Source organism: Mauremys reevesii, linkage group 1 (genome assembly GCF_016161935.1).
Source record: "Mauremys reevesii isolate NIE-2019 linkage group 1, ASM1616193v1, whole genome shotgun sequence".
In the NCBI taxonomy this organism is placed as follows: domain Eukaryota; kingdom Metazoa; phylum Chordata; order Testudines; family Geoemydidae; genus Mauremys; species Mauremys reevesii.
This window is the reverse complement of record NC_052623.1, coordinates 184,549,953-184,573,634: the sequence shown is the minus strand read 5'-3', so window position 1 is coordinate 184,573,634 and position 23,682 is coordinate 184,549,953. Positions and strand designations below refer to the sequence as shown.

The following is a 23,682-nucleotide window of genomic DNA, read 5'->3' as shown; positions in this document are numbered from 1 at the left end:
GTCAAATGGAAATCTTCAGCTAAACAGACAAAACATTTGCAGTGTTTACTACTATAGATTAAGGGGTAACTTGAACTAGGCTGATTTGAACAGAAGTAATAGCTTCATGCAATTGCTGATTTCAGATAGAATTGGAAGCCTAATTTTTCTCTCTGGGCTGAAATCCTAAAAACACAATTGTATATCTTTAGCTGTGTGTACACAAAGCATTCACATTGTTCACTAAAGAATCCTTAAATTGGAAGCCTTGTTAATATCCCTTTTGAATGTTGTTCCAGATACTTTATTAAGTAATCTTTATCTCCTGTCTTGTTTTCTCTGAGGCTCCTAAAATGTAACTCTTGTAGTTTATTATAGTTAATCCAATGTACTTGTCATTTGATCTAGAACACACATTGTTTTTAACAATTTGCATTAAGAAGCTCTTTTGGCAAATTGAGGATTCTCCTCTCCACCCTGTCCCCTCCTCCATTCCTTTATTACTCTAGGCCCTTGTTGGTGATAAGACGTTGGCATTTCGGCTGATGGATGCAGAGATGTATACAAATATGAGTGTACTTTCACCTCTCACTCCGATTATTGATCGTGGAATACAGCTTCATAAAATGATTCGCCTCATTACTCATGCACTTGGAGGAGAGGGCTATCTCAACTTCATGGGTAAGTGATCTTGGCTAAAAGTCTCCATTTTCTTTTGTCGTGTAGGCTTTGTGATGAAGTAAAATGACCTGACAACATCCTGCAATTGCAGTATTTATCACAGCGTTGGAGATTTCAGTTTATATATTTTTACATAGTTGACTTTTTTTAATCTGGTTTCAAAAGACAATAGTCTCTTTTAAGATGTAGTGTAGTCTACAACAGGAAAATTTAAATTGAGTCATTCTAGAGTTTACAAAAAATATTTTAATCTCAATAAGTGTTAAAGTAGTTGACATTACAGGAGCACCCAAAGGGACACACATCTCGAAGAACTTCAGTTATTGCAAGGTGAGTAACTTCCTGTTACTTAAATTACCATTTATATAGCAACTCTGAGATTGCTTCAGTTTAATATTGAAGTACGAGTTTCACAAACACAAAAACACTCTTCAAATAAAAGACTTGCCTACCTTCTCTTTCCCTCTAACTCTCAAAGCTGTGCATGCTGTCCACCAACTTTTTAGCTGAGGACAACTATAATGGTTACTTATAGACACTCACTAATTCTCAAGAGGGTATAGTCTTAAAGCATGTGAATTCATTTCCATCCCTTGATTACTTTTATATATATATAATATAATGTGTGTGCATGCACACACACACAATTTTCATCATGCAGATGATGTGAACCACAAATACCTATCTACATCCATATGAAACCTCATGATGGATATAACGGACATAATCTATGGTGGATACAATATATTGTTTCCTTCATGAAGGAATAAGGACATCTAGACAGACTTATGTGCAGTTCTGAGAAGGAACCAGTGGTTGTGGTATATGTAGGTAGCAATGACATAGGGGAAGGTAGGAGAGAGGTCCTAGGGGCCTAATTTAAGCTGGTAGGTAAGAGATTGAAGTACAGGACCTGTATAGCAGCATTCTCTGAAATGTTTGCAGTTCCACAGACAGAGCCAATTAGAACTGCAGGGTCTCAATGAGTGGATGAGACAATGATGTTCGAAAGAGGGCTTTAGATTTTTTAGGAACTGGAGAACCTTTTTGGAAAGGAGGAGCCTGTAGAGGAAGGATGGGCTCCACCTTAACCAAAATGGAACAAGGGTGTTGGCATGTAAAACTAAAAATGTCATAGAGGAGTTTTTAAACTAAGGGCTGGGGGAAAGCTGACTGGTCCAAAGGAGCATGCAGTTCAGATAGAGATGTCTCTTAGTGCAGGATTTATTAAAAGGAATAGTCTATATCCTAGCAAAGAGGAGAGAATAGAAGTTGCTACAGTACAGGTAGGAGCTGAAGAGAAAGTCGAATGAAGGCATACAGCTAAATATTTTCAAAATTTTATAATGGCTTATATGCAAATACAAGAAGTTTAAATGCTAAGATGGGTGAACTTAAGTGCCTGGTGTTAAATGAGGATATTGATCTACTAAGCAGCACAGAAATTTGGTGGAATGATAATCAATGGGACGTAGTAATATCAGGGTATAAATATGACAAAATAGGTCACACTGGTGAGGGAATGGCAGAGTACATGATAAAAAAGCAAAAAGTCAAATATAGTAAAAATCTTAAATGAATCAAACTACCAAGACTCTATGGATAGAAATTCCATGCTTGAATAATAAGAGTATAGCAGTAGGAATATACTGCTGACCACCTGACCAGGATGGTGATGGTGACCGTGTAATACGCAGGGAGGCATTTCGGCTTTCCCCATATTGACTGGGTACATGTCATCTGAGATGGGATGCAAACATAAAAATTCTAGACACCATTAATGACTGCTTCGTGGAGCAGCTAGTCCTGGAACCCACAAGGAAAGAGGCAATTCTTGATTTAGTCTGAAGTGGAGCACAAGTTCTGATCCAAGAGTTGAATATAGCTGAACCACTCAGTAATAGCAACGCTAGTGTAATTTAAATTTAAACCTCCTTGTAGAGGGGACATACCATATAAACCCACCCATGACAGCAGCATTTATTTTAAAAAATGGGAGCTACACTAAAACAAGGAGGCTAGTCAAACAGAAATTAACAGGAACAGTCAGAAGAGTGCAATGCCTCCAAACTGTATGTAAACTTTTTAAGAGCACCATAATAGAAGCTCACACTAAATATATACTCCAAATTAAAAAAAAAAAAGAACAAAAACAGCAAGAAAAGCCTGCTTCACCCCCTCCACCCCCACCAAAAAAAAATTTAAAAAAATGCCACCCTGGCTAAAAGTGATGATTAGAGGCAAGTGTAAAAGTATAATTAGGCAAGCCAAAAAAGAATTTGAAGAGCAACTAGTAAAAGACACAAAAATAAACAGCAACAATGTTTTTAAGTACATCAGAACCAGGAGGCCTGCTGAACCATCAGTGGCGCCATGATGATCAAAGTGCCAAAGGGGCACTCAAAGAAGGTAAGGCCGTTGTGGAGAAGCTAAATGAATTCTTTACATCAGTCTTGACTGGAGAGGATGTGAGGGAGATTGCCTCATCACAACTTTGGTCACCTTAAAAAAATAAATAAAAATAAAAATAAATCTGAGTAATCATACCAGATTAAGGTGTCAGTAGACGGTTTGGAACACATTCATTAATGAAATTCATCAAAACCAGATAGGCTTGTTGACTTTAAGATCAGAAGGGAGCATCATGATCATCTAGTCTGATGACCTGCACATTACAAGCCACAGAACTTCACCCACTCACTCCTGTAATAGACCCATAACCTCTGGTTGAGTTACTGAAGTCCTCAAATAATGATTTAAAGACTTCAGGTAACAGAATCTAAAACCTCCCAGGGTCTCGGCCAATCTGATCCAGGGAAAAGTTCCTTCCCAACCCCAAATATGGTGATCAATTAGATCCTGAGCACACAGGCAAGACCCACCAGCCAGACACCTAGGAAAGAATTCTCTGTAGTAACTCAGAAACTTCCTCATCTAGTGTCCTATCACTGGCTGTTGGAGATATTTGCTGTTAACAGTTGCAGATCAGTTACATGACACTGTAGGCAATCTCATCATACCGCCCGCTCCTTAAATTTGTCAAGCTTAATATTGAAGCTAGTTAGACTTTTTGGTCTGTTGTACACTGCTCTCCTTGGAAGGCTGTTACAAAACTTCACTCCTTTGATAGTTAGTTAGAAACCTTTGCCTATCACTAAAATCAGCCTCTGTACCATGTAACTGGAGGATAGCTAATGTAACGCTAATTTATTTATTTATCTGCTTGCCTCTGGAGCATTTAAAAATAAACAATCCTGGCAGGTTTACCAGCCTGTAATTAACTTCAGTACCAGACAAACTGGTTGAAACTATTATAAAGAACAATGATCAGACACCAAATGAACATGGTGTTTTAGGGAAGAGTCAACATCGCTTTTGTAAAGGGAAATCATGGCTCACCAATTTATTAGAATTTGTAGAGGGGTCAACAAACATATGAACAAGTGTGATCCAATGACAGTGTATTTGGACTTTCAGAAAGCCTTTGACAGGTCCCATGCCAAAAGTTCTTAAGCAAAGTATGCAGTTGTGGGATAGGAAGGACAGTCCTCTCATAAATCATTAACTGTTTAAAAGATAGGAAACAAAAGGTAGGAATAAATGTTCAGTTTTCACAATGGAAAGTGGTAAAATAGCAGGATCCCCCAAGGATCTGTACTAGGATCAGTGTTCCTCAACTTATTCATAAATGGTCTGAAAAGAGGATAAACAGTGAGGTGGCAAATTTGCAGACAATGCTAAATTTTACTCAATAGGTAAGTCCAAACTGACTGTGTAGAGTTACAAAGGATTCTCAAAACTGGGTGATAGGGCCACAAAATGGCAGATGAAATTCAGTGTTATGTATTCAAGTAATGCACATTGGAAAATATAACCCCAACTATTCATACAAAATGTTGTGGTAAAATTAGCTGTTACCACTCAAGAAAGAGATCCTAGAATCACTGTGTATAGTTCTCTGAAAACATCTGCTCAATGCGCAATGGCAGTCAAAAAAGCTAACTATGTTAGGAACCATTAAGAAAGGTAGAGATAAGACAGAAAATATCATAATGCTGCTTCATAAATCCATGCTGTGCCCACATCTTGAATACTGTATGCAGTTGTGGTCACCCCATTTCTAAAAAGATGTATTAGAATTGGAAAAGGTACAGAAAGGGTCCAAAAAATAAAGATTAGGGGTATGGAACAGTGTTCATATAAGAAGAGATTAAAAAGACTGGGACTGTTCCTCTTAAAAAAGAGACGACTGGGGGGATATTACCAAGGTCTATAAAATCATGAATGGTGTGGAGAAAATGAATAGGCAAGTATTACCCTTTCACATAACACAAGAACCAGGTGTCACCCAATTAAATGAATAGATAGCAGGTTTGAAAAAAAACAAAAGGAAGTACTTCTTCACACAATGCACAGTCAACCCGTGGCATTCGTTGTGCTGGGGATGTTTTGAAGGCCAAAAATATGACTGGGTTCAATAAAGAATTAGACAAGTTCAGGGAGGATAGGTCCCTGAGCGGCTATTAGCCAAGATGGTAAGGGACACAATTCCATGTCCTGGGTGTCCATAAGCCTCTGACTGCCAGAGGCTAGGACTGAATGATCGGACTGATCACTTAATGATTTCCTTGTTCTGTCCATTCCCTCTGAAACCTCTGTCATTGACTGCTGCAGATACTCGACTAGATGGACCAATGATGTGACCAGCATGACCATTCTTACGTTCTTATGCTCTATGAAGTTTATAAACTATATTAAATATATCACAGATAATGTGAAATAATTTTTGCATGTTTAATAAGCTTTTTATTCAGCTTGAACAACATTGTTTTCAATAAAGTGTTTTCTGACAGTGCAGAAAAATGAAGGTAATAAATATTTATGCGAAATATAGGAATGCAGGAATCAAAATAGAAATAAGTTACATCAGCTAGTCCTTCCACAATACTACGTACGCTAGCTAAGGAGGGAGGTGTTTGGAAAATGTTTTTATTAAATTAGAGATGTCACTGCCATGTATTGGCATGGTAAGGTTAGAAAAACTGCAGGAAGTCGACTTTGCATGTTAAATTTGGAATGTCAGTGCAGGCTGAGCTTAATACTGTGTATGCTTGTAGTGTAAATGAAATTTTTCAGTAAATGTAATATTTGATAAAATGTACTGTATGTAAAAAGAGAAAAGTTTACAATAGATAATAGAAGGGAAAACACAAGTCCAGAGTGCCTTCTATCTACTACGCTTAAAATAATTGTGTCATGCTGTTTTTCAAGCAAATAAAATAAGCTGAAGTAGCTGTGTTTTTAGATTTTGTGTTTGTTTTATTTTTGTTTAAATTTATAAAAGTGCCATGAGTGTCAGGGAAAGCAGCCTCCTAGAATGAGTACTGGGGAGGAGAATGAGCAGTGGGAGTCTTCTAGTATGATGGGGGATGAAGTTGAAGTTCTCTCCTTGTATTTCTTGCAATCTCTCCAACAGTACTGAAATGCTTACATAAATCCATATCTGAAGCAGGACTCTTAAAATGTCTACTTTGGTTTTCATAGCCACAGTGACAACTCCTGAAACAAAGGTTCTGGAGTCAGCAATTTACAGCTCAGCTAAGTGTCAAGGGCACCAAAACTACCTGTGTGTTTGCTAGGGTATTCACTTCAGAATATAAAAACCCTTTCACAAACTCATGTGATATCTCCTGTCACAGCCGATCAGTGCACCTGGGGTATGTTTTTCTGATGGTGAGAAGCTAAGTCTGGCTTTGCTCCAAGCTCCCCTCGGGACTATCTTAATTTCTGTTTGAAGGTCTAAACAAAGAACTACAGCACCCGTCAGACCCATGTTTTGGATTTCAGAGCACTCTGTATGGCAGTCCAGCGCCACAGTTGTTGAGAGAAACAGAGCTTCCTATGGGATGTATCTGAAGGTTGTGACCTAAAGATATTGCTAGTCTTTCACTAAGTCCAATTTGGCAGCTTTCTCCAAGAGGTCTTTAATATGACTTCTCAGATTGAATATCTCTCCATCCATATCATAGATATCAATAAGCAGCCAGTGTTTCTGTACATTGGTAGCTAAGTTACCAATATCTCTTTTTGCCTTGTTTTTCATGTTTCTGGATATCCAATTATCATTTGCAGGCACTCTCCTTTCCCTCCCTGTGTTCCCTACTGCTTAAATCCCAATTCATGTGCATTGACACATGAAAACTTGAATGAGAATAGGGACAATTGTGTAAGGTCTGTAAATTGGTCTCTTCATAATACAAACCCTCAGGAACATTCTTCCCTTTTGTATCCTGTTTTTCAGTTCTGTCTACAGCTTTGCAAGTTATCACTGGGGCTTTAGGCACCCATCTGGCTCTTCTAAAGGCTTGGTTTAGAAAGGAAAAATAGTTGCATATGCTTATTCTGGCTGAATGTGAGCATGACAATCCAAGAACACTCTGTAGTGGGGTATGTACTGTCTCTGAAAGACCAATTTACAGTTAAGAGGGAGGGATTCTATAATGCTTGTTTAGTGTGGGGAATGTCTGTTTAGTATCTCTGCTCTGAAGTAGAGGCAGTGAGCCATAATCTCACTTTAATTGAAGCTTGTTCATCACCACTCCCATACCAGGCTGAGATTTTAACAGGCTCCTAAGACACATTAGTGCTGTTTAGCTACTGTGAGAGGACAAATGAATCTTGCCTACTGTATTAGGAACTTTACAGGATACAGCCATTCTTCTTGTAACGTTCTGCTCTTAGTCAGCATGTCAGTAGTTTAGCAATTCACGCTCTTTTCATCTACTTCCTTCTTTTCCACACAACCCTTCAATACCATGAAGATGCTGACAGAAATGGCAGCTTGTTTTTCAAAAATTGCTTTTGAAAGATAGTGTCCTGCAGGTCTTTGTGGTAGGTGATTTTATTCAGTGGCACAAGTATTTTTACTATTTTTTTTGTTTTTAATTTTATATATCCACGGGTGTGCACTTTTGCATATAATTGTAATATAATTGAAATACATTATGCATACAATTGTAATATAATTCAAAACAGCCTAAATGGGCAATTGGAAAAAATAAATAAGCCTGGCTTTCTTTGTGTACAGCTGCTTATAAATGCCAGATTAGCTCTCACCTAGTTTCTATTCCTGAGAAAGATTTAAACTAGTGAAATAATCCTATATCCTCACTGGTTTTTTTTCCAGATTTCCCCTTTTAGATGTTTGATTCCTTTGTATTTGAGAAGTTACTGTGTTTTCAAGAGTCTGATATTGCTGAATTTCCTAACTTACAAAATGTAGTTTAGTTCTTTAGAATGCTCAAGTAATAAACATCTGGTCCATGCTATTTTATTTTTTCTACTACGGTAGCACTTAGGAGTTCCAAATAGAGATTTGTGCCCTATTATGATAAACACTATACAAATAAGTAACACAGACAATTCCTGCCTTGGAGTTCACAGCCTTGGATTTAGACGATACACAATATGTCAGGGTTTCTCAAACAGGGGGTCACCGCTTGTGTAGGGAAAGCCCCTGGCGGACCGGGCTGGTGTGTTTACCTACCCCATCCACAGGTTCGGCCAATCACGGCTCCCACTGGCCGCGGATTGCTGCTCCATGCCAGCAGCTCCCATTGGTTCGGAGCAGCAATCCGTGGCCAGTGGGAGCCGCGATCGGCCGAACCTGTGAACGGGGCAGGTGAACACAGCAGCCCGGCCCGCCAGGGGCTTTCCCTACACAAGCGGTGACCCCTGTTTGAGAAACCCTGCAATATGTTAATAATCAAATTAATGGGAGGTGGGTGGGAGGACAGGGTAATGTTAGAGACAGGTATGATCATATCAGTTAGTCGCAGGTGATTGCCAGCCTCATCAATATTACTGCTGGTCAGCATTCATATTACCAAAAATTCTCATTTAGTCATTGTGGGTTGTCTTTGTTCATAATCCTGCTTTCTCTTTGTCATAGGTCTCACCCCCACTTGGAGCTGTTGGGTTCCAATGTGGGGACCTGCCTTGGTTTCCCTCTAAACTAAAATCCTAGTTTAGATCTGGTAAAACTGCCACCACCCAATCAGTTACATGGATTGGGACACAATCCTTCCCCAAAATCCTAGGGGATCCCAAGAGCCCCAAATCCATGGAGTTCTTATACCCAGGAGAAATAAACCATTCCCCCCTGCTTCCTCCCTCCTCCCTTTTCCTAGGAGAGACACCGGGATCTAACCACAGAGGGATACCTCCCCCTCCTCTTTCCCTGAGAATCCACCCAAGGAAAGACCAACCAAGTCCTTAATAGAAAAGAATTTATTAAAGAATAAAAAAAGAAAAGTCACTGTCTCTGTAACCAAGATGGAACAATACAGGGTCTAAACTTATCAATCTCTGGAGAGAATTCCCCCTCCTTTCTTTCTCAGTAAAAGCAAAGTAACAGCAAACAGGAATAAACAATTTCCTTTAGCAAACACACAATTGCAAATATAGAAAGCAACTCAAAAGACTAATCCACCTTTCTAATTAATACTCACTATTAAATAGTAGAAACTACTCCAGGAGAACTTGGAGACATGACTTTACTCAGCACTGGTGAGGCCTCATTTGGAGTACTGTGTCCAGTTTTGGGCCCCACACTACAAGAAGGATGTGGATAAATTGGAGAGAGTCCAGCAGAGGGCAACAAAAATGATTAGGGGGTTGGAGCACATGACTTATGAGGAGAGGCTGAGGGAACTGGGATTGTTTAGTCTGCAGAAGAGAAGAATGAGGGGGGATTTGATAGCTGCTTTCAACTACCTGAAAGGGGGTTCCAAAGAGGATGGATCTAGACTGTTCTCAGTGGTAGAAGATGACAGAACAAGGAGTAATGGTCTCAAGTTGCAGAGGGGGAGGTTTAGGTTGGATATTAGGAAAAACTTTTTCACTAGTAGGGTGGTGAAGAACTGGAATGGGTTACCTAGGGAGGTAGTGGAATCTCCTTCCTTAGAGGTTTTTAAGGTCAGGCTTGACAAAGCCCTGGCTGGGATGATTTAGTTGGGTTTGATCCTGCTTTGAGCAGGGGGTTGGACTAGATGACCTCCTGAGGTCCCTTCCAACCCTGAGATTCTATGGTTCTATGATTCTATGACCTCTCTTAGATCCAAAGAGAGCTCTCTAACAAAGAACACAGACAAAGGCTTCCCTCCACAGAGATTTGAAATTATCTTGTTTCTGATTGGTCCTCTGGTCAGGTGGTCATCAGGTACTGCATGTTAACCCTTTACAGGTAAAAGAGACCTTAACCCTTAACTATCTGTTTATGACACTCTTAGATGCATTTAATTATTAAATAAGAGACAAACATATTATCTTTGGTTAAAAAATATAAGTTTGGTAGAGGGTAGATGGTATAGTTTGAATAAAACTTCACAAACACTTGTTTGCAAAACTTTAGATGAATTATTCTTATTTTACACTTAAGAAATCTTTAAGATAAGCAGTCCAGCACTTCAGCTCATGATAGCTGAATAGTCTTAATGTATGTTTAGTAAAAAAAAAAAAATAGTACAGTTCATGGTATATTTTTCAGTGTAGCAATTTTATGTGTGGGAGGTGAAGATTTAGCAATTGGAGTTCTAATTAAGTATTGCTTTCTCAAGTTGTTTGTCAGTGTTAACTGGTATGGATTCATGCTAGGATTCATTCAAATAAATGGATTTGAGTCTCAGTCCATTTAAAATAAATGGGGAAGCAGTTTTATTGTTCAACAGGTTGTCAGTGAGAGATGCCATGTCTACCCACCGCTGTTCCTTCTTGGGGTCTCACCATTTGCACCATCAACGGATGTCATACCTTGGGCCTTTACCTGTCCTGGGTGGAATTCCACAATTTGCCCATGCTTGGACCAGAACCTGCATTACAGCCCTCTGCTTGCCAGGAGTGTTATTTAGTAGGCCCAATAGGCTTGGCACCTGAGAGAGTTTTCCTGTAGGATCCTGTGACTATGAACATTAGCAATGATACAGAAACAGTTTTTTCAAGACAAAGCATGCTTTATTTTGCCAAAAGGTATGCAGCACTTTGAGAGGTGGATTTAAAATAACAGAGACCGACTCACATTTCCTCATATAAGCTCAACCTGCTTATCTGTAATTCAGGTGGATCTACTTCTTCCCTATCTTTGAGTGGGAGGCAATGCTCATGGCCTGCTCCCTCTGTTACTGTGTCCTCCCAGCCTGTCCATTTTTTGTTTTTTTGTTTTTTTCACTTGCACACCCAGCTCATTTCCCCAAAAAACCCCTCCTTTTCCTAGCATCTGAGGTTTTAGGTCTCTTTTGAGCTCAAGCTTAGCCTTGGGAAGAGGAAAACATCCAAACTTTGATGAAACCAATTAAATAGCTTCTCCCCACAACTGATGGCCCAGCTATTGTTATCTTAAATCCTGTGAAGCTGGGTATCTGACAGAGTGCCTTATCTGTGTCATTGTTTCATTTCCGGCCAAAAAGCCAACCCCCAGTTCCAGTCTCACTTAACCTTTTCGCTTAGTAAGTAATTAAATACAAAATCGAACAGGGAAACTGTCAGACATATAAGAATAATGCAGATATCTCCCAATTTGTTACAAGAGGCAAAAGAGATAATGGCATTGTAGTGCTAAATATTTGTTAGTGTCCAAACAGTCCATGTAGGAATGGGGCCCATTGTGTTTGTATCTTTAGAAAAGAGATGATGGCTCTTCTGAAGGGTTCATAATCTAAAGATGCAAATAGATGAAGGATCAGGGGATAGGGAAACGCATACAAATGAACAAATATGGTGAAGAACAGGCACAGCTTTGCTACCTATGTAGTAGTGTTTTTTCTTTAATTGCAGTGGGAGGGGAGGGAGTAAGGGACTAGGGAAAGGAAAGAAGAGGAACAGTGAAAGCTGTGTAGCAATGTTGTTTTATTTTTATTGGAAATTTTAATCAAAGTTTGAAGAGCCCATTAAGAATCAACCAAAGGAAACTATAGTGCTGCTGTGATGTGCATACAGCTATTAAATTCAGGAAGTTTAAATAGTGTACTATGTAAAGTGAATGCCAGAAGATGAAAAATAGATAGACTCATGGGAAGTAAAAATGAGGTAATCTGAAGTGCAATCCAATAAGACCTTTAACCTCTGTGAATGCTTGCTTAACATTGTAAGAGTCAGTATGGCACTGCTTGGCTTCTCCCTCTGTCCGAGAGGGAACAACACACAGAACAACAAAACAAATCCTTCCCCGCCAGATTTGAAAGTATCTTCTTTCCTCATTGGTCCTTCTGGTCAGGTGCCAACTAGATTATTTGAACTGCTTAACCCTTTACAGGGAAGGCAATCCAGTAGAGCTGCCCAGGAGGGATTTTATGCTACTGAATGGGCTGGCATACATAAAGGTTGCTACCTTTTCCCCCATATTCATGACACCTAGCAAAACACACTTTGAGCTACTGGGTATATTAAGTACCTAACTTAACTTCATTCTGACAGGAAGGATGAACTTCTGGTTAAAATGTGGGACAAGGAGTCCTGCTGTCTGAACTCTATTCCAGGCTGTGGGAAACTTTGTGTTCTGTTGAACAAATTATTTAAATTGTTTGTGCCACAACTGCTCTTCTAAAAAATGACATGGCTGCATACCTCCATACAGGTATTGTGATGCTTAATTAATTGCTTTCAGATTCTTAGCTGGAAAGTTCTATCGAAGTGCAAATTATTATTATGATGTCTGTTTATGGAGACTTCACTGGAACCAACATCTTTTTAAAAGTTGCCTGAAGCAAATTCTGGAGACTAGCAAGGAAGTGGTAGAACAAGATTGATCTGTTTTAAAATAATAAATGGGAGGTGAAGGTTGGAAATTCTTTCTCCCTCAACTCCCACCTAAAACCTAATTTCTAAGCACATTCAAATATCAAAAAAATTCTGTTTCAGAACTGGAAGCACCAGTGCACCAGAGAAAGATGCCTGGGCCAGGGCTTGTTAGTTTCATTTCCTTGGGTACATAAGATAAATATGTTTGCCTCATAGACTAATAGCAGTGATACAGATCTGTGACACTGTATGTCTACTTTAACACATGTAAGAAATATATGGTTAGATTTGGGAGAGCAACAAAAATGATACAGTAGAACCTCAAAGATACAAATACCTCAGAAATGGAGGTTGTTTGTAACTCTGAACAAAACATTATGGTTGTTCCTTCCAAAGTTTACAACTGAACATTGACTTAATACAGCTTTAAAACTTTATTATGCAGAAGAAAAATGCTACTTTTAACCATCTTAATTTAAATGAAGCAAGCACAAAAACAGTTTACTTACCTTGTGGAATCTTTTTTTATCTTTCCCTTTATTTATTTTTTTTAGTATTTTACATTTAACAAAGTACCATACTATACAGTATTTGCGGTTTATTTATTTATTTATTTTAATCTGTGCTTCCTGATTGTGTACTTTCAGTTCCAAATGAGATGTGTGGTTGACCAGTTGGTTCATAATACCGGTATCATAACTCTGAGGGTCTACTGTAAAAGGTTTAGAAAACCTAGCCTATGAGGAAAGGTTAAAAAAACTGGGCTTGTTTAGTCTTAAGAAAAGAAGACTGAGAGGGACCTGATAAGTCTTCAAATATGTTAGAGGCTCTTGTAAAGAGGACTATGATCAATTGCTCAGGGCTGACGGGGGGCGGGAGGGAGAAGCTGGTACAAATTTCTGGGGCCTGGCGGTCTTGAAGGGGGCCCAGCTTTGTCGGCCCTGTTTAGCTTATCTGCCCTTGCTGGGGGGCCTGAAATTTTTTTTTCGCTGGGGCCCAAACCCGCCCTCGGCAGCCCTGCAATTGCTCTCCATGTCGATTGAAGGTAGAACAACAAGTAGTAGGCTTAATATGCAGCAATGGAGAGCTATTGGATCACTGTATTGGAGGGGGATGACGACATTCTAATGGTAATAATGGGTAAGCACTCGAACAGGTTACTAAAGAAGTTTGTGGAATCCCTAACATTGGAGGTTTTTAAGAACAGGTGAAACAAGAACCTTTCAGTCAGTGTTGGCAGCGGCATCATAGAGTATGGGTCACGTTATGTTTGGACAGGATAGGCTAACACTTTTGCTAAGCTGGCTGGCTTTGGCCTAACTCTGCTTGCCATGTGTGTTGCCTTGCTGCCTTATCTTTGTGCTTGCAGCTGCTGTGTAGAACAGAGTTTATATTTTGACCACAGAATGTATCTAAATTGGAAGATATTACATAGATAAGAGGAAGTTATCAGTACCATGGAGATATAGAATGTACTGCCAAAGATGATTAGGGGAAAACCAGAAAGTCCCTAGGCTGAGTAAGGAGTGTATGGCCTGGTCAGCCTCCAAGATCAATGTGTGATCAAGGGAAATAAACCAATTAGAAAAGAAAGCGAACTTCTTCTTCGAGTGATTGCTCCTATGCATTCCAGTTAGGTGTGCGCGCCGCGCGTGCACGGCTCTTCGGAAGATTTTTACCCTAGCAACTCCGGCGGGCCGGCTGGGCGCCCCCTGGAGTGGCGCCGCTATAGCACAGGATATATACCCCAGCCAGCCCATCCGCTCCTCAGTTCCTTCTTTCCGCCCGTGACGGCTGTTGGAACAGTGGAGCACAGCTTAGCTGACCTCCACTTCCCTAGCTACTCGTAGTTTTCTCTCGTTCTGTTTATAGTGGTAGTTAAATCTGTTTGTTTGTAGAATAGTATAGTGTATTTATTTTACAGGGGTTGGGGTTTATCCCCTTCCCCTCACCCGGGGCCGGGGCCGGTGCCCGGTCCACAGGGTTTTCTACTGCTAGGCCGGCCACAAGCCGCTGCCGACAAAAGATCTTCTCCTAAGTGCCTCGAGGGATCTTACCTCACAGATAAGTGCCGCGTTTGTGAGGCCCTTAATCCGTGAACAAAGGGGAGCGGGGCTTTCGTTTTGAACAGCTCCTGAGGAGGCAGCTCTTGCTCCTCCGATCTCGGCGCCGACCGCTAGTTCATTTTCACGGCGCGCTCCCTCGGCACCGGACCGCCGGTGCCGCCAAGGCCTCCTGGCACCACCGTCGCTGACTCCGACGTACCCTCGGCATGGACCTCTCTCCTGGCGGATGAAGAGTTACTCCGGCCAAGCAAGAGCTGTTGAGTCCGGTGCTGGAAAGCTCCCCGGTATGCACCGTGGTCGAGCTCGCCCGGAAGCTGCGTCCGAGCCGCCTGCTCCGCGGCTGAGCGCTATGCTCAGTCGGATCGCCCGGCACCGATGTCGGCCGCGGCACCGACAATATCCGCACTGTTAACGCCGGCCAGGCAAGAGCCGTCGAGTCCGGTGCCGGAAAGCTCCCCGGTACGCACCGTGGTCGAGCTCGCCCGGAAGCTGCGTCCGAGCCGCCTGCTCCGCAGTCGAGCGCGATGTTCAGTCGGATCGCCTGGCACCGGCGTTCGCCGCAGCACCGCAGTATCCACACCGTTAGCTCCGGCCAGGCAAGAGCCGTCGAGTCCGGTGCTGGTAAGCTCCCCGGTACGGACCGTGGTCGAGCTCGCTAGGAAGCTGCGTCCGAGCCACCTGCTCTGCAGCCGAGCGCTATGTTCAGTGGGACCGCAGGCACCGACGTCTGCCGCGGCACCGTTAATGTCTGCACCGTTAACTCCGGCCAGGCAAGAGCCGTCGAGTCCGGTGCCGGAAAGCTCCCCGGTACGGACCGTGGTCGAGCTCGCTATGAAGCTGCATCCGGGGTGCCAGCTATGGTCGAGCTCACTGTTCCCTCCACGCCGGAGACAGTGTCCACGGCGAGGGGGCTGATTGCAATGACAGCATCTACGCTGCCTCAACCCCCGGCACCGCCGGTGGGGGTTGCATAGTCGATGGGCAAGCCTGCCTTGATCAGGCCACCCTACCTCGGCACCGCACAGCGGCACCGTTCAGGGTCGCGGTCCCGCAGATGTTCTCGGTCCCGTCACCGATCTAGGTCTCGGCACCGTTCTCCATGTTGGTACCAGTAGTGCTCGCAGCACTGGTCAGCATCCCGTTCGCCGGTCCGGGGCACTCAGCACCGATCAAGCCCCAGGCACCGGGACACTCGTGGCCACTCCTGATCATCGAGCCTCGCACCCTCGGTCGACCGCCCGGCACAGCTTCGGTGGCAGGTCCCGTTCTCGGTACCAGTCGGTCTACCGGTACCGATCCCCGGTGCCGCATCGAGCGACGTCAGTTACAGACGGAGACTCTACCAAGAGCTTGCTGCTCCTCCAGGGCCATCCAGCCACGCATCAGTGTCGTCCCGTGCAGACACTTCATATGCGTAGCACTCGGTTTTCCGAGGTGCCCTCCAGGGTCTTCCAGGAGACCTATCAGTGGTCATTCTGGACGCCGTGGGTGTACTACCGCGCCAGAGGCGTACCGGTGATCCCATCTCGCTCCATTCCCTCCGAGCTCTGGGGGCCAGAGGTGACAATTAGTCATCCCCGTCCGACCGGTACAGAGCAAACCCCGGTTCGGCACCAGGCTCCCAGATCCCACCGGATCAGGAGGTTGTCCAGTAGCTCGAGCCCACACAGGACCCGCTTGTCCCGGGCCTTTCTTCTTCCTCCTCCCCAGATGAGGCGGGGGCAGGAACATACCCCTCCGGCCCTCCTCTAATCGAAACGCAACCAGCCCCTAAATCCAAAGAGGCTGGGCGTGTGGTCTTACTGGGCCATACGATGTACCCGGAGGGGGCCCTGCACCTTCATGTAGCGCACCAGCAAGCCCTGCTTATCCGCTACTGTGGGTGGCGGTGGGCAAATTTTCAGAGTCGGTTCTTCGGAACTCCCGTCACGAGTTCGATGCCCTCCTGCAGCAAAGGACGGAGCTGGAGAGAGCTTCCCTCCAGGCCTCGTTGGACGCAGCTGACTCCGCTGCCATGACTCTGGTCTCGGGTGTTGCCACGCGGCGCGTTTCAGGGCTCCAGTTATCGAGCCTTCTCTCGCAGCTGCAGCACGCTATACAGATCTTGCCCTTCAATGGCACAGGCCTGTTCTCTGACAACGCTGGCCCTAGGCTGCAGAACCTAAAGGGCAGCAGGGTCACTTTGCTCTCTCTCGGCATGCACACGCCGGTAATTCAGCGCCGATGTTTCCGTCCCCAACCTCCGCTCTTACCCTACGCCTTGACAAGGTCGGGACATGGCCAGCGGGCGTGGCTTACACGGTCGTGGCCACCAATCCGCACCCCAAAGGAGCCAGAATTAGGGTCCTTCTGACCACCAATGGGGCAAAAGCCTTCCCATCCTCGCCCCTCCTAAGGACCCCTCTCATGAGCGATTCCTCTGGCAAGAGGTGCGGACGCTCCTCCTCATGGGAGCTATACAGGAGGTACCTAAGGGCGAAACCTATTCCCCTAAGCGAAGGGAGGTCTCAGACCTATCCTAGGCCTGCAGGAACTCAACAAGTCACGATGCAGATGAGTTCCGCATGGTACCCAGGGCGACCGTCATCCCATCCTGGGATCCCGGAGGCTGGTACGCCACCCTCGATATGAAGGGCACGTGTTTTTCACGTTGCCTTTTCTCTTCCACACAGAAGGTACCCTCAGTTTGGGGCCTACCATCGTTATTCCCAGTATACGGCCCTCCCGGTTGGCCTCTATGCAGCCCAGGGGTATTCAAGGTGCATGGCTGTAGTCGCCACCTTTCTTCACCACCGTCTGATACACGTTCTCCGTGTCTAGACGAGTGGCTCGTTCGAAGAACCCCCAGGCCCAAAGTACCAGTCATATGGGCATCGACATGAACCTATTCCTGTGTCTAGGCCTGATGATCAATAGTAAAATCCACTCTGATTCCCATACAGGGAACGGAATTCATTGGGACCGCTCCAGACTCGCCAGAGCCTGCTTTCATCAGCCTTGGTTTCAGGCGAGGGTAACAATTGTACACGGTCGACGAACCTTCCCGCCAGCTTGGGCTCGCCCTTGCCTCGGTTTCCTGAGTCACATGGCTGTCTACACGTTTGCAGCCAGACATACCAGGCTTCGCCTCTGTTCACTTCAATCGTGGCTCACCTGGGTGTGCCACCCGGGCAGAGGTGGCATACTCGTGGTCGCCCTGCTCCCGAGCAGCCTAGGCTCCCTCAACCGGGAGTCGGCGTCCTCCCCGGTGTATCCGGGGTTCCTGTTTCATTCACCCCTCGGGGTCCCTCATGACAGACAGCCCATCTCTCGGCTGGGTGCGCACCTGGTGTAGTTTCGCACTCACGGCCTTCGGTCAGCGCAAGACCTGGCCTTCCACATCAATGTCCGAGAGCTGAGAGCAGTCTGCCTTGTGTACCAGGCGATTCAGCTGGCGGATCGTCTCAGCAGATCCTTCCTGTCTCACAAGTGGTGGTTTCCTCCCGTCTTTATCTATTCCGTTTTCCAGAAGTGAGTCTTCCCCCGCATAGCCCTCCTCGCTCTCGCGAGAACGGAAAGAGAGAGAGGAACTCTCCTCGTTCCAAGGCCTCTCCCCAGGCTCAGTCTTGGAGGATTTCCTGAGGCTGTGGACCAGCCATCTGCCGTACGCTGTCCACTGTCCCCGCTGGTTCACGAGGTCCTGCTCAAACTCCGCAGGGACAGAGCGCCCCGATCGGGATCGCTCCAGTGTAACCTGGGCAGTGCTGGCACACCATGTTGCTACACCTGTCGGTAGCAACCCTCTTGGCACAGACCCCATGACGCGGAATCACGACAACCTTCACCACCCGGTCTTGTAATCCCGGCACCTCACAGCAGGACTCCTGCGTGGCTAAACCGATCCGAGTTACGTTGTTCGGCCTCGATTCTGCGAGATTCTCCGGGGTGGTAGACAATCGTCCATTCGGTTCAAGTATCTGGCCGAGTGGAAGCGTTTCTCATACTGCTCCGAAACGCGCGATGTTTCTCCCGCCGAGATCCCACTCCATTCCATCTGGTTCCTCAGGGCTTGGAGCGTTTATACACCCCCCCAGTGGGGCCCCGCCATAAACCTGGCTCTTCATTCTGGTTCTACCCAGTTTTGCGACTGCCCTATTCGAGCCAATGTCAACATGCTCCTTGAAATGCTGTGTTCCTCAAGGACAAGGGCAGTTATTACCACGTCCGACCTGCCTCCCTACGGAGGTGTCTGCCTTTTATATCTACCAGGATATCTTCCTTCCGGTGGAGAGCAACAATTGCCCTCCTTTGACATCCGTAGGGCGTCTGCAATCTATATCTAGCGGACAGAGCCCTCTCGTAACGCCCCCAAAACCCTCATCGTACCGGCATACCGGACGAAGGGCATATCTATCTCCTCCTAGAGGATTTCATCTTCAATGATGTTGTGCATACGCACCTCCTGTGTTTTGGCCCATGTTCCATAGCGCCACCTTACTGCACATTCCACCAGGGCTCAGGCTTCTCTGCTGCCTTCCTGGCTCACATACCCTTCCAGGGGATGTGTCGTGCTACTACCTGGTCCTCTATCCAGACCATTGCCTCTTTGGTCCAACAGTCCAGAGCTGATGCAGCCTTTGGCTTAGCAGTTTGCATTCTGCGACATCTACCTCCAACCCCACCGCCTAGGTAAGGCTTGGGAATCACCTAACTGGAATGCATAGGAGCAATCACTCGAAGAAAAGACGGTTACTCACCTGTAGTAACTGTTGTTCTTCGAGATGTGTTGCTCCTATCCATTCCAGACCCGCCCTCCTTCCCCACTGTCGGAGTAGCCGGCAAGAAGGAACTGAGGAGCGGACGGGCCGGCTGGGGTATATATCCACTCCAGGGGGCGCCCAGCCGGCCCGCCGGAGTTGCTAGGGTAAAAATCTTCCGAAGAGCCGTGCACGCGCGGCGCGCACACCTAACTGGAATGGATAGGAGCAACACATCTCGAAGAACAACAGTTACTACGGGTGAGTAACCGTCTTTTTTGCTGTCTATGCTATTTTCGTGTTGTATAAATTGAAGTTTATGGTCCTGGCTAGACCAAATTACTCAGGAGGAAAAGTTCCTTCTTGATTATGCTTCTGCCAACTGCAGAGACCCAGCTCTTTCAGAAGGAGGGGAGAAGTGAACTAAATTCCCCCCTTGATCCCAAACAACTTAACTCAAACAAAACTAGAGCAACCAGTACAACCAAAAATGGGAAAAAGCCCTTCAGACAGTCTTCTGCGAAAGGCAATGCAGAGCCAAAGAGAACTAATCTTCTCTTATCATTCACTGGAACTGTAATTGTGGGACATGACTTAGCGGCTAACATGTTGTTTTTACTACATAAAAGATCATACACAAGTTCTAACATGGATTTGGACTTCTGGGTTTCTAATAGTTTGGAGTTTGTTCACCTCAATGTTGTCATTAATTCCCTAAATCAATGTTGCTTTATAAGGTAGGGGAGACCGTTGGCTCTTCTTGGCTGGGAATGTCTCTATCTCTCCTTTTGGAGCACTTCCACTCTTTATGAATAGCTAAATAGTCTCAGAGCCAGAGAGACCCTGATTAACTCTATAGTCCTGTGGTTAGCGCACTCATCTGGGATGTGGGAGACCTGGGTTTTGCTCCTTGCTCTGCCTGATTCAGGCCAGGGACTTGAACTTGGGTCTCCCCCAAGACTGCCCTAACCACTAGCCTATAGAAAGTTGTGGGATGGGGGCTTCTCTCATTTTGACCAGAAATCCATCCTGGACCAGGGAAATATTCCTGAGAAAAGTTTTGTTGAAACCAAGCAGTGCTAAAGAACACACCTTTTTTCTTAGTGTGGATTCATCCTAAGTTAATTTGGGAGGCACAGAATGGAGAGGGGAGTGTGAAGGGTTGGTGAAAGAGTGAAAATAAAACCCATCTGGCTCGTGCTTTTCTTTGTTCTTATTTTGTGTGGATTTTATTTTAGTGAACAAGGCAGGTTGTTTGTTTTTTCCACCAGTTGGTGCTTGTTTGTGTGCGGCTCTTTATAATGGCTGCCAACTTCTCAGAAAGTAATCTTAATAATAGTTAATTAATAATGCTGATTGAGGAACCCAAACTCAACTCCCTCCTACCTAATAGGGAAAATTTTCACTTTTAAGTTGGCTAGAGTAGCCAGATCAGTTAATTCGCAGATGCATGCACACACACACATGCACACACACAAATTCTCAGATACATGCACACACGCATAAAACAACTTACTATACAAATAATCTTTCCTTTTCTTTTCTCTTTCTATATTATTTTTACCCTTCTACATTCATCTTGATTAGATCTGGGTGAAATTTTTCAACCAAAACTTTTTTCACCAACATGCAGATTTCGAGTTACAGCAAAACGTTTTACAAATGTATGTCAGTTTTGCCAGATCGTCACTCCAGGTCATGGTGGAATCTAAATGTTTCAGTTTCACATTTTCTAAACAAAATGCTTCAATTAGAAATATCTTCATTAGAAATTACTTTTACTAAAAGAAAAAAAAACCTTTTAAAATGTTTTAAATATAAACAAAATATTTAGTGTTGGGTCAAACAAAATGTTTTGTTTGACCCCAAATGGTTTATTTTTTAGGATTGCCAGCAAATTGGGGGTAGGGAGGACATTATTCACTCAACCATACTCTCAGTGTTTTGTTTGCCTCAGACTGAGTCTTCTATAATTTTGCAACTTTTCAAGACAGTGTTTTTTCTACAGAATGCTTTGTTTCTTCAAGACATTCTTTTTTTTGTTTGATCTGGCCATTCTTTGCCTCTCTGCTTTATCAGCTGTTCTCTCTCTTCTTTTCCCCTTGTGTCCTCCATCTGTACCCTTCATTTCTGCCTGATGGTGTATGGTGGTCTTGGCATTTGGACCAGAATGCAGTGTTACTCCTCCTCTTCCCTCCCCTCACCCCCCAATGGGATGCTGAGTGTTTTGAAGCATGTTCAGGTCTATTAGATGTAGCTTCCTAAATGTGTAAGGGTTGATAGCCCTGGATAATGATAATTAAAGGAGCTGATCTTGACGGCCAATTTGTGCTGGAAAATCCTAGTTTGTTCAATCTCTGGATGCCTGGGCCTAATGGAGGCCTCACATGTACTATGATACCTCCTTCCCAACTAAATACACACTTAGTATATTATGCTTGCAAGTAGCTGTATAATATAGCAGTGGTTACATAAAGAATTAAGGAAAAGGTGGTCTAGGAGAGTGAAGAGATTAAAATAAAATAAATAAATAATTGGAGATATACCTATCTCCTAGAACTGGAAGGGACCTTGAAAGGTCATTGAGTCCAGCCCCCTTCCTTCACTAGCAGGACCAAGTACTGATTTTTGCCCCAGATCCCTAAGTGGCCCCCTCAAGGACTGAGTTCAGAACTCTGGGTTTAGTATGCCAATGCTCAAACCACTGAGCTATCCCACCCTGTTGTGGACAGTTTTACCCCTATCTTAGGCAGATGTGCCAGTGAGCTATTAGAAAGAGTTTCAGAGAAAATGAAAATTTTTACTCCCTATTGGATAATTTGTCAAGCATTGCTTTATTCCTTAGTGGCCTATCCAGAAGACCACAGGGTTTTTTGTTGTTGTTGTTTTTTAAAAAGGCCATGTCTTCAGTTTTGTTGTTATAGTGGCACAGCTACAGTGCTGCAACTATGCTTTTTTATATGGAGATATACCTATCTCATAGAGCTGGAAGGGACCTTGAAAGGTTATTGAGTCCAGTCCTCTGTCTTCACAGCAGGACCAAGTGCTGTCCCTTATAGATTTTTGCCCCAGATCCCTAAAAATGGGCCCCCTCAAAGATTGAATTCATAACCCTGGGTTTAGCAGGCCAATGCTCAAACCACTGAGCTATCCCTCCGCCCACATTATTCTAGCATAGACGTTTCCTACAGGGACAGAAGGGTTTTTTCCATTGCTGTGACATCAATCCCTAATTTTGGCAGCTATGGTGTTTGCTCAAAAAAAAATTCTGATGCTCACCCCAACTGAAAGGCAATTAGAACTTTTAAAACTCTTATGAACAAAAATGCTTTTTAATTCTACAAGGCACAACATTCCAATGGCTTTTAAATAAAAATATTTTTCTTACAGTTCAAAGTTTTTGGATTGATAAAATCCACAAATATAATGGCTAAATTAATTTAAATTGAGTCAGTATTTAATTTATGGAAACTTATTTTATATTTGGAACATCTGCTACTTTGTTTGCAGAAATCAATAACAATGGACTCTTTGCCATGTTGGTGACTGTAACTTTTTATGGCTGTTAATTTCCACAAAACAGGCTTCATCAACTAGTAATCCATCCTCATGCTTCTGAGAAAAATCTTTTCACTTTAAATTACCTTAATAATAATAATAATAATAATTTGAGTAACTTCAGCCACAGTTTATCTGATCCTTGCAAAACAAATTCATTCTGCTGGTTTAAGTTTTTATTTGTATTTATATTTGTAGGTAGTATAGATTTATTTAATATTTCTTTATTGATCCAAGGGGACTTTAGATAGATATTTAAGTTCATGGCTCTGTCCCAAGGAGAAAAGAAGTACGGCATGTATAGTCAGGGTTTGGGGTTGCTAAACTGACATTCTATCTATTATGTCAGTTTCCTTATTATTATATTTGCTAGCAGTGTCTTAGAGGAAAGTGAAGTAGCATGATTTATGGGGTTAGGGCTGATATTCCAAGCATGGAGAATTGTGCGGTAAAGGTATAGAGGTGTTTGCGCCAGAAGGAAATTGAGACGTTTCAAGGAAAATGGAATTGGCAGAATCCAGGGCCAAAACAGCAGAAAAGTCAGTAGAGCTAGATAGGTGCCAAGTTAGACATGGGTAAGCCAATATTCTGCCCACAGAAATTTAGCTTTTGCTGTTCCAGCAAAAACAATTTTTTTTTTTATTTTGGTAAACAAGAACACCAAATCCAAAGTTTGTATCGTCCACAAGTAGTTTATATCACACGAATAGCAAAGAATTGCACGTACAGACCATGAAAATGTCTTGACTGAAAAATACTGACATGTCAGACTTTCTTAACTATTTTTAGGGATTGTTTAGGTTTTTTGTTTGCGTGGTCATTTTGCATTTCAATATAGAGGTGATTTTAGAAGAAAAACTTCAGAGCTT

General features: G+C 43.7%; 1 protein-coding gene across 2 annotated transcripts in view; it reads left to right on the top strand.

Annotated features, from left to right (window-relative positions):
• Nucleotides 1–23,682, top strand: part of GBE1 (1,4-alpha-glucan branching enzyme 1) — a 298,040-nt gene that overhangs the window by 207,936 nt on the left and 66,422 nt on the right. For both annotated transcript variants that reach the window (XM_039535439.1, XM_039535447.1), the window contains exon 12: nt 489–660. In XM_039535439.1, coding sequence (XP_039391373.1) covers nt 489–660 — 172 coding nt within the window. The remainder of the gene's footprint in view (nt 1–488; nt 661–23,682) is intronic.